The sequence below is a fragment of the Belonocnema kinseyi genome, chromosome 6, assembly GCF_010883055.1.
Source record: "Belonocnema kinseyi isolate 2016_QV_RU_SX_M_011 chromosome 6, B_treatae_v1, whole genome shotgun sequence".
Lineage (NCBI taxonomy): Eukaryota > Metazoa > Arthropoda > Insecta > Hymenoptera > Cynipidae > Belonocnema > Belonocnema kinseyi.
Genome location: NC_046662.1, coordinates 51540919 through 51552372, shown reverse-complemented (window position 1 = coordinate 51552372; position 11454 = coordinate 51540919). Strand labels below are relative to the sequence as shown.

The following is an 11454-nucleotide window of genomic DNA, read 5'->3' as shown; positions in this document are numbered from 1 at the left end:
TTTAAATCCACAAATATTTCAAAGATTCCAAAATATTTCGCAAATATTTTAAATACTTCAAATGATTTCAAAGAATCCACAAGAGTTTCAAAAGATTGAGAAATTTTACAAAAATTTTAAGCATTTCAAAGACTTTACAAGGTTTTTACAATATTTTCATTGATTTCGCAAACTTACGTTCGCAAAAAATTAAGAATTTATTTATGATTCTGTTTTCCTAAAAATTGTTGGCTAATAAAAAAGGGTAATATTTCATTTTCTAAATTTATAAAAACAGCTTATTTGATTATTTGATGCAAAAAAAGAAGACCTGGAATAACTTGATTTCTTGAACTGAGAAACCTGGAAAAGATCTCGAATTTCGTTCTTTGGAATCGCTGGACACCCTGGCTATTGGTAACAATGTCAGGAATGATAAAAAAAGTGACTAACTTGAAAATTATATTTGGTCTTTAAAAAAAAATTTTTTTGCTTTAAATATTTTATTTTTTATTGGAAATCTAGGTGTGCAGCTGAAACTGGAACTCCGTTCCTTGAATCACTGCCGCCAGCGACAATGGATACAAAGTACCAAGAAATATTCCTAAAAATGTTCAATCGATCTCCAATTATTCATGCTGATAAAGTTAAAGCTCCGACTCTACTTCTTTTGGGATCAAAGGATCATCGAGTGCCATACTATCAGGGAAAACTTTGGTATACTCGTCTTCAAGCCAACAAAGTAAAATCCAAGTGAGTAGTGATTTTTTTCTTTAGTTAGGAATTTTATTATTGGGTTGAACATTTAAATATTTTTTATAAAATTTACTTTTTGTTGAAAATTAATATTTTAGTGCTGAAAATAGAACTGAAATATTTTCTGGTTGAAAATTCAACTGTTTAAACAACTTTTTTTCTAGACGAAAATTTCATGTGTTTAAAGCGAATCTTTCTTGGATAAAAATGCAACTGTTTGGTTGATTAAAAAATATTTTATTAAAAAGTCAACCTTTTGCGGTTAGCAAAATTCGTTTATTGAATTGAAAATTTGACTTATTTTCATAGAAACTTATTTTTTGATAACAAAATTCTTATTTCGATCATGAGAGGTCAACTGAAATCTTCTTTGTCAGAAAATTTAAATAAAAAAAATTCTTTTCAAAACAAAATTCATTTTTGAAGAGAAATAATTAAATTTCTCTTCAAAAATGAATCTGCAAAATTCTTTTCAAAATAAAAATTCATTTTTGAAGAGAAATTTAATCATTCTTGGATGAAAATGCAACTATTTGGTTGATTAAAAAATATTTGGTTAAAAATTCATCTTTTTTGATTAGAAAAATTCATTTTTTGGATTAAAAATTCAACTTTTTTTCGTAGAAACTTATTTTTTGATAAATAAATCTTATTTCAATCTTGAAAGGTCAACTGGAATATTTTTCGGCGCAAAACTGAACTTTTTTAAATAAATTTTTAAATAAAAATTCATTTTTTAAGAGAAATTTAAACTTGTTTGGATAAAAATGCAACTGTTTGGTTGAAAATTACACTATTTTGTTAAAATTCGATTGAAAATTCGATTGTTTCGTTGAAAATTTAACTATTTCGTAGAAAATTTAGTTTTGGTTTAAACTTAATATTTTGGTGCTGAAAAAGAGAACTGAAATATTTTCTGGATGAAAATTCAGATATTTAAACAATTTTTTTACGAGAAATTTAAATGTTTTAAATGAACCTTTCTTGGATAAAAATGCAACTGTTTGGTTGATTAAAAAATATTTTATTAAAAAGTCAACCTTTTGCGGTTAGAAAAATTCGTTTTTTTGGAATTGAAAATTCGACTTTCATATAAACTTATTTTTTGATAACAAAATTCTTATTTCGATCATGAGAGGTCAACTGAAATCTTCTTTGTCAGAAAAATTAAATAAAAAAAAAAATTCTTTTCAAAAGAAAAATTCATTTTTGAAAAGAAATGATTAGATTTCTCTTCAAAAATGAATCTTTAAAATTCTTTTCAGAATAAAAATTCATTTTTAAAGAGAAATTTAATCATTCTTGGATGAAAATGCAACTGTTTGGTTGATTAAAAAATATTTGGTTAAAAATTCATCTTCTTTGGTTAGAAAAATTCATTTTTTGGATTAAAAATTCAACTTTTTTTCATAGAAACTTATTTTTTGATAAATAAAAATCTTATTTCAATCTTGAAAGGTCAACTGGAATATTTTTCGGCGCAAAACTGAACTTTTTAAAATAAATTTTTAAATAAAAATTCGTTTTTTAAGAGAAATTTAAACTTTTTTGGATAAAAATGCAACTGTTTGGTTGAAAATTACACTATTTTTTTCAAAATCCATACCTTTCGATTGAATATTCAATTGTTTCGTTGAAAATTTAACTATTTTGTAGAAAATTTAGTTTTGGTCTAAACTTAATATTTTTGTGCTGAAAAAGAGAACTGAAATATTTTCTGGATGAAAATTCAGATATTTAAACAATGTTTTAAACGAACCTTTCTTGGATAAAAATGCAACTATTTGGTTGGTAAAAAATATTTAATTAAAAACTCATTCCTTTGGCTAATAAAATTCGTTTTTTGGATTGAAAATTCAACTTTTTTCGTATAAACTTATTTTTTGTTCAAAAATTCTTATTACGATCTTGAAAGGACAACTTGAATATTTTTCGGCGGAAAATTTAACTTTTTTAAACAATTTTTTAAATAAAAATTCATTTTTTAAGAGAACTTTAAACTTTTTGGGATAAAAATGCAACTGTTTGGTTGAAAATTACACTATTTTGTTAAAAATCATACCTTTTGGTTGAAAATCTTAAAAATTCAATTTTGGTTCTGAAAAGAGAATTGAAATATTTTCTGGTTAAAGATTCGGATATTTAAACAATTTTGTTTTTTCACGAAAATTGCATATGTTTTAAGTGAATTTGTTTTTGATAAAAATGCAACTGTTTGGTTGAAAAACAAAATTTGGTTAAAAACTAAAAAGATTTCAAAAATTTTAAAATATTTTAATGATTTTAAAAGATTTCAATGATTTCAAACGAACACAAAAGATTTCACAATATTTCGAAGGTTTCATCAAGATTTCAAAATATTTCAAAGCATTTCACAAAGATTTTAAGGATTTCAAATATTTTCTCAAAATTTTAAAAGATTTCAAAACATTTTAAAGATTTTAAAAGTTTTCAAAACTTTTGAAAAGATTTCAAAATTATTAAAATATTTTAATGATTTCAAAAGATTTCAATGATTCCAAACACAAAAGATTTCACAAATTTTTCAAAGGTTTCATTAAGATTTCAAAATATTCAAAACATTTCACATAGATTTTAAGGATTTCAAAGATGTCCCCAAAATTGTAAAAGATTACACAACATTAAAAATATTTTTAACAATTACAAAGATTTTAAACCATTCCTAATTTTCTTAGAAGATTTCAAAAGATGAAAATTCAGATATTTAAACAATTTTTTTACGAGAAATTTAAATGTTTTAAACGAACTTTTCTTGGATAAAAATGCAACTGTTTGTTTGGTAAAAAAATATTTAATTAAAAACTCATCCTTGTGGTTAATAAAATTCGTTTTTTGGATCGAAAATTCAACTTTATTCGTAGAAACTTATTTTTTGTTCAAAAATTCTTATTTCGATCTTGAAAGGACAAATGGAATATTTTTCTGCGGAAACTTTAACTTTTTTAAACAAATTTTCAAATAAAAATTCATTTTTTTAAGAGAAATTTAATCTTTTTTGGATAAAAATGCAACTGTTTGGTTGAAAATTACACTATTTTGTTAAAAATCATACCTTATGGTTGAAAATCTTAAAAATTCAATTTTGGTTCTGAAAAGAGAATTGAAATATTTTCTGGTTAAAGATTCGCATATTTAAACAATTTTGTTTTTTGACATTTTGGATGTGCTTTAAGTGAATTTGTTTTTGATAAAAATGCAACTGTTTGGTTGATAAAAAAATATTTGGTTAAAAACTCATCCTTCTTAGTTAAAGAAATTCGTTTTTTGGATTGAAAAATCACCTTTTTTCGTAGAAACTTATTTTTTGTTAAAAAATTCTTATTTTGTTCTTAAAAGGTTCACTGAAATCTTTTTTGTCGGAAACTTTAACTTTTAAAAAAAAATTTTGAAATAAAAATTCATTTTTTAAGAGAAGTTTAATCTTTCTAGGATAAAAATGCAGCTTCTGATTGAAAATTAATATATTTTTCTAAAAGTGCATACCTTTTGGTTGAAAATTCAATTTTTTTTTTAAATTTAACTAGTTCGTAGAAAATTGACTTTTTGTTTAAATTTTATATTTTTTTGTTTAAAAAAGAACTGAAATATTTTCTGGGCGAAAATTCAACTATTGAAAAAAAATTTTTTTCAATTGAAAATTGGTCTGTTTTAAGACACATTGAATTAAAAAAAAAAATGTAACTGTTTGGTTGAAAACTAAACTATTTGATTACAAATACATACGTTTTAGTAGAAAATTCTACTTTTTTGTATAAAATTTGATTATTTCGTAAAAAATTTACTTATTGTTTAAAATTTATGTTTGAATGTTAAAAAATGAACTAAAATCTTAACTGGATAACAGTTCATCTTCAAAAAATTTCATTTTTGATTAAAAATTCATTTTTTTTATTACAAATTTTATGTTTCTTGGATAAAAATGAAACCATTTGGTAGAGAATTGAACCATTTTGTTAAAAACTCATTTTTTTAAATATAAAAATTAGTTTTTTGTTTAATTGAAAATACTATTCCTTCGTAGAAACTTATTGCTTGTTTGAAAATTCATATTTTGATCTTGAAAAGTGAACTCAAGTTTTTTTATTTGGTTGAAGATTTTTGGTTGAAAGTTGAACTATTTTGTTGTATAACTTTTCGATGTTTTTAAGATTAATCTTTTGTAGTTGAATATGCTCCTTTTTGGTATAAAAAAAGTTGTCTTGGTTTGAAAATCCATTTTTCTTGAATAAAAATGTATCAGTTTCGTGAAAAAATAATTTTTTGCTGAAAAGTCATATTTTTTGTTGTAAAATTCAATTTTGGTAGAGAAAATTCAATTTTTTTAAAGAAAATTCGCCTTTTCGATTGAAGTAGAAACGATGACACGTATTTGTTAGGAATTTATCTTTTTAGGTTGAAAATTCAACTATTATATTAAAAATTTAATCTTTTTGACTAAAATTCAAGTATTTTGTTAAGAAAAAAAATTCTATGTTACAATTATTACAAGATTAAAATTTCAAAGTTTCAAAGTTTCAAATTCACATTTTGTTTCTAATAAATCAACTTAAATTTTATTGTGGATGAAAACTTGTTTTTTTTTTAAATTTGTCTTTTTGGTTGGAAAGTTTATCTTTTTTAGCAGAAGCATTGCACTTTTTCTTAAATAAAGATGAAACTGTTTTCTTGAAAATTAAACTATTTCGTAGAAAATTTACATTTTGTTTAAAATAATTCGTTATTGAAAAGAGAACTGAAATCTTTTCTGGAAGAAAATTGAACTATTGTAACGAAAAAATTTTAAAATTGAAAGTTTATCTATTTTCAAAGAAATTTAATCTTTCTTGGATAAAAATGCAACTGTTTGCTACAAAAAATAATGAAAAATAAAAAAATTACATTTTGTGGTCAAACTATATGCAAGATACGAAAAAAAATGAATCAAACTCATTCAAATTTGTTATGAATAATTTTTGATAAGACACGTAGTTTTTGTTTAAATCGTAAAAGACGAGTATATCTTCTTTCAATCGTAAAAAATAAGTTTAAAATTAAAAAAAAATAAATTTTTGGAAACAACGACACAAGAGATCAACAGAATTAAAAGACAAAAGTAGTTCGACCAAAAAATATCTACAAGTTTGTTATAAACTCTGGTTATAAAAATATATTAAAAGTAAACGAAATAAACTTTTTGGAAAGAGAACGCACGATACAATAACATTTTATTTAACAACTTGTTTCGCCTGAATCACATCTACGTTGAATATAAACAAATTAAATTGATGGTAAAATGACACAAGTGGCAGTAAAATGTTTAATAATAATTTTTATTTATTAGAATGCGCATTTCTTTAAATGATAAAAATAAGAAAATGAAAATACTTTTGTTCCAATATTAATGCATGTTATGAATGGTAATAATATTATTTTTTCTAAATGATATACATTTTTTAGGGGTAAAAATAAAATTTAATACAAAATATAAAAAAAAGTATTAAAGTAATCATGAAAAATAATATTCGTACTTTATTTTGTAATATCTGAATAAACAGTCCCAGGCCGAGGTACAGAAATATATATATAATAGAGTTGAACATACTGTTCGCACTTTCGTGGAAATCAAGTGGGAAGCATGAGCTACGTGATGAGAATGTTTTTGTTAAAGGGGAAGGAGCTTTAACAAAAGAGAATTCACAATCACCAAAAGACAGTTGTCGAATCTTTGACCTTTAATTTTAAAAGGCTTGCGCACAAATGTGGGGTAAATCCAGCCCCCTGCAACGACTGTATGTCAGTGTTCGTTCACTAGTAGAGTCAAGTGAAGCGAGGAGTGCAGATGGCGCTGGGAGTGTGTCCAACCTGTTTTTACATGGCAAGCATAGGATGAATTAGTTAGAAATTAACTTAATTCATATTATTCGTAATGACAATTCTTATTATGCATCACATAATTGAAATTTCATATCTTTTTGAACTATTAGAGTAATTTTAATTTTAAAAAATCGTAAAAGTCTTTTTTTCCAGCTGCGGGAAATATGAAAGGTTTCAATCGTAACACGGAAGAAATTAATTTAAATTATTTTTCAACTCAAGAAACAAACAAAAAATAGTGTGAAACTAATAACATATTTTTTATTAATAATATTGTGAAATTATATTTCATAAGCAAAATTACTGTTATAAAATATAAATATTAATTAGAAGTAAAAATTAAATAACGGATATTCTAATTTTATATTGGGGTAAGCAATTGATTTAATGGGTAAGAAAATCTAAATAAGAACAATGTTAAATTTTAAAATGTAATTTATTTTTACACTTCATCAAGAGAAAAAAACGGGTGGAACCGGCACTACCGTGAGGTATCACTTATATTTTATATCTCACAAACAGCTCAAACAAAAATATGTAAACATTAACTGCCAATTATTATACATATAAACAGCAATATCATTATTACCTTACAATTAAACAACAATTAATGATTTTAAATATAATTATTTTATATTTATACTTGCTACTCCCAAAAAATACACCGCGTTCCGGACATTTTACTTATTTTATTTCCAAATTTAATATTAATAATATTTCTTAATTCTTAGACTTTGAATTGTAACACATAAAACCGCTCGTCATTACGAAAATCATCGATCAAATTAATTTTCCACATCATTTTTCCTATTCTTGTCATATAAACATTGGATGGAATTAGGACCTTAGACTGGAAAGACTCCCAGCGCCATCTGCACTCCACACTTCACTTGATCGTAGTAGTGAATTTACGTCGATGCGGGGGGGGGGGGGGGGGGGGGGGGGGGGGGGGGGGGGGGGATACAAAGACAAAGTGCGTGGCGCGAGGTGAATGCATCATCGAGCGCGCAGTGCGAAGAGAACCCAGCAACATGCGAGTAATTATGTCATCCCCCATACGCTAGAAAAATTCTGTAACAGTTCTAGAATGCTGTGACATACGATCTGTAACAGATCTAGAACGCTGTGACACCCGATCTGTAACATTTCTACAACAATTCTAGAATTCGATTTAAAACGTTGTATTACAAATTTTTAACAGATCTAGAACGCTGTGGCAATCGATCTGTGACATTTCTAGAACACTTCTAGAACTCAATTACAAATGTTGTTTAACTAATCTTTAACACATCTAGAACGCTGTGACAACCGATCTGTAACATTTCTAGAACAATTCTAGAATTCAATTTAAAATTTTGTATTACAAATTTTTAAAAAATCTAGAACGCTGTGACAATCGATCTGTAACAGTTCTAGAACACTTCTAGAACTCAATTACAAATGTTGTTTAATTTATCTTTAACAGATCTACAACGCTGTGACAACCGATTTGTAACATTTCTAGAACAATTCTAGAACTTTCGCACGCTGCGTTGTAAAAAATCTAGGATAATTCTATAACAATTCTATAACTGTTATGCATCAAATATGGAACAGTGTTATGTAAACCTCAAAGCAATAGGATACCCCGGTATATTCGATTTGACCCATTTATGTCCCGGGTATTCCAGGGATAACCCGTCGGAATATCCTGCGAGGCGGAAATTTTGATATGTCCATGGATATTTTTTGATCCGGGATATTGCGTATGCAGTCCCAACTAACAAAAATTATACGTCCGAGATATCCAAATTAGGGAACAGAACAGTGCTGCTACATAGTTCGAGAACAGTTCTATCACAATCTTATCACTGTGTTCTAGAATACTGTTACCTTTTTGTTCTAGAAGATTTCTGTAAAAATGTTCTCACAATATTCTAGAGCACGGTTACCTTTTTTTTAAGAAGAGTTCTGTCGCCATCTTGTAACAACTGCTATAGATTTGGCGTACTCGTACTGGCGGCCACCATGTTGAATTAATTTTCTTATTATTTTAGGATGCTCGTTTATGAGGACAATCACTCTCTAATGACTGATCCAGTGGAAATGGACCACATTATCAACGGAGCACTCTGGTTTATAGAAAACAATTCTCCTCTAATTCACGCAGAATCGGAAGAAGCTGCTGTGACTCCTCCCGAAGGAGAGCAGCAGGAAGGACAGGTCGAGGAAAATCCATTAGAGAAAGTTGAAAAGAAGGAAGAAAAGGTAGAGAAGAAAGAGGAGAAAAAGGAAGTAAAGGTAGAGAAGAAAGAGGAGAAAAAGGAAGAAAAAAAGGAGGAAAAAAAGCCCGAAAAAGTACAGAAGAAATTGGCAAAAAAATAGACAAATTCATTTTATTTTATCATAATTTCATGCGTACATTAAAATACATACGATGGACTATTTTTATCGTCAACATCCTTTATACGGAATATACACACTTTTCCTTTAAGTGAGGAAAGGATGTAAAAACTTTACTAATAAATTTAGCTAACAATTTAAAAAAAGTGGAGATTTGTTTTTGCTTGTATCCACTTCCAAACTTCAAAATTTTACAGGATTCAAAAGAGTCAAATTACTGTTATTAGGGTAATTTTTACTCAAGAAGGAGGAAATATTAAACATTTATTTTTGTTAGAAAAAAAGAAACAATATTTTTTAAAAAATTTGATAGTTTTTAAATATATTAAAGAATTGTTAATATTTTTTTAATTAGATGTATAATTTGGTCCATTCAAGACAATATAAAAAAGTCCGTGAAAAAATAAACAGGGAATTTTACAAATTTTTAGAAAAAAATTTGTCCGACTTCAATTATAACCGTTTTTAAACAATTAGTTTATTGTTATCTTTTTCAATAATGATACCATTCAGCTTAGAATGCGTAATTTGAAAATCTTTCGCTTTAAAAATGTTCCATTTTATATTTTTAATTTCATTTTATTTAACCAAATTTAATTTGTAAGAAAAAATGTTGAATTTTGATGTAAAAATAACAATTAAATATCTATTACTCTTGAAAAAAATCGAGTACGTCAAAGAGATATTTAGAAGATTTGAAAAATTCAAAATTACTTTAAAATTTGAAATTATTTATTATTTATTATTATCCCAAGGCATAATTTAAAATAAAATATTGATTTTGGCAGGTTTCGAACAAAAAATGTACGAGCTTTTGAAGAATTTTGACAGGCTTCAGAAGAAGAAAAACCATTTTCTAGGAAAATTGAAAATAATTTTTCATTTTAATAAACTAGTTTTAAGAGAATATTTGAAAAGATTTATGATGATTTACAAAATTGTCAAAATTGAATTCTGAAGATTCTAAGAAAATTTTGTTGACAGAATTAAAAAAAAATTAATTTGAAAGAATGTGAAACAACATGTAGATGTTTCAATATTTTGGAATCAAATTTCGAAGAAGTTTAAGGATTTGAAAACTATTTCAAATAAAATTAATTAAACTTTTAATTTGATTAGGGAATTTAGAAATTTTCCCAAATTTATAGCTTGAAACTGAAATTTAACCAGAATAATAATAATTCTGACTTGGAAACGGGAATTTTCAAATTTTAACAAATTCCGAGCTAATGCTCGAAATTTGGAAAAGAAGAAAAATTTTCAATTAGAACAGGGAATTTTTCTACAAGAATTAAAAAAGAATTAAATTAAAAATTCGAGGGTTTCACTTTGAGTGTTTCCCTCTTGCAGTTCAGTTTTTATTAATTCAAATGGAACAATTTTTAGATTTAGTGTTCGATTTTTTAAATTTCATTGACCGTGAAAAACGTTTGCGAACCGGGAAAAAAATGGAAATTTTTTTCTTCGAGTAAAACGGCCACCCTGAATAAGGTTTAATAAAAAATTTTTATTGTTTATTTTATTATTTATAATTTTTATTCAGAGAGGCTTCAACATATTTTTTGTCTATAAAAAAGTTTACACAATTAAAATAACCTTCAGGCATTCAATTTCAAACTGATTGAAGCCGATGATTATTCAAGGCAAATAATTATCACAAAGTTTGCTTAATAATTGCAATTTTCTGTGGAAAATAAATAAGTATAGAACCAACAAAATTTGAATATCAAAAACAGAACTCCGTGGAAAAGTAGCGGATGCATTTGGAAAAATGTTCGTTTGAATGAAACAAACGTTTACTTGTCCCTATTTTAAAGATAGAATTTGCTTAATTCAAATAACGTTTGTTTGAGTTAAACAATGGCGTATTTCAATCAAATAAGTTTTGTCTGAATTAAAAAAAAATATTTTTTTGAATCAATATTATATTTGTTTGACCCTGCATCAAAGAAAGAATTTGTTTGATTCAAATATTTAATTTAGAGTCCATGGATCTATGATTAAAGAAAATGATTAAATATTATTTATTATTATATAATTTATATAATATTTATATTTTATTATAAATTTATTTGTTTGGAAGAAGCAATGAGTAGCTTTACACTACTGAACTACAGACTTTATTTTGTTTCTAGAAAGGCGGCAGTTAGTATTTTTGGATGAGATCGCAGGAAACAAAAATCCATTAGCTTCCTTTGAATGGGTTTCGAAATCGTTTGAATAGCCTATATGTCACTGGAATTCCAAATCTCTGCGAATTCCCAGATAACAATGCGTGAGGGTGCATGGTAGCCGCCCTCATGACGTGTGAGCACGATGTGTCGCCAAGAACGTAAGCACTGTGTCTGCACAAGCTGAGCGTGATAAATGTTCACCCAAGGTGAGCACACTGGGTGTGCACGACGTGCAGCACAGTGTGTCGCTATTATGTGCCGTCACATCGCAGGTTTCGTGAGAGAGCGA

The 11454-nt window shown here is 26.4% G+C and overlaps 1 protein-coding gene across 1 annotated transcript; it reads left to right on the top strand.

Moving 5' to 3' along the window:
* Positions 1–509: 509 nt before the first annotated feature.
* Positions 510–9104, top strand: LOC117174853 (phosphatidylinositol transfer protein 3-like). The gene is made up of 2 exons (XM_033364247.1): positions 510–732; positions 8646–9104. The coding sequence occupies exons 1-2, from the start codon at positions 557–559 to the stop codon at positions 8971–8973; spliced, it is 504 nt and encodes a 167-aa protein (XP_033220138.1). The 5' UTR covers positions 510–556; the 3' UTR covers positions 8974–9104.
* Positions 9105–11454: the final 2350 nt, after the last annotated feature.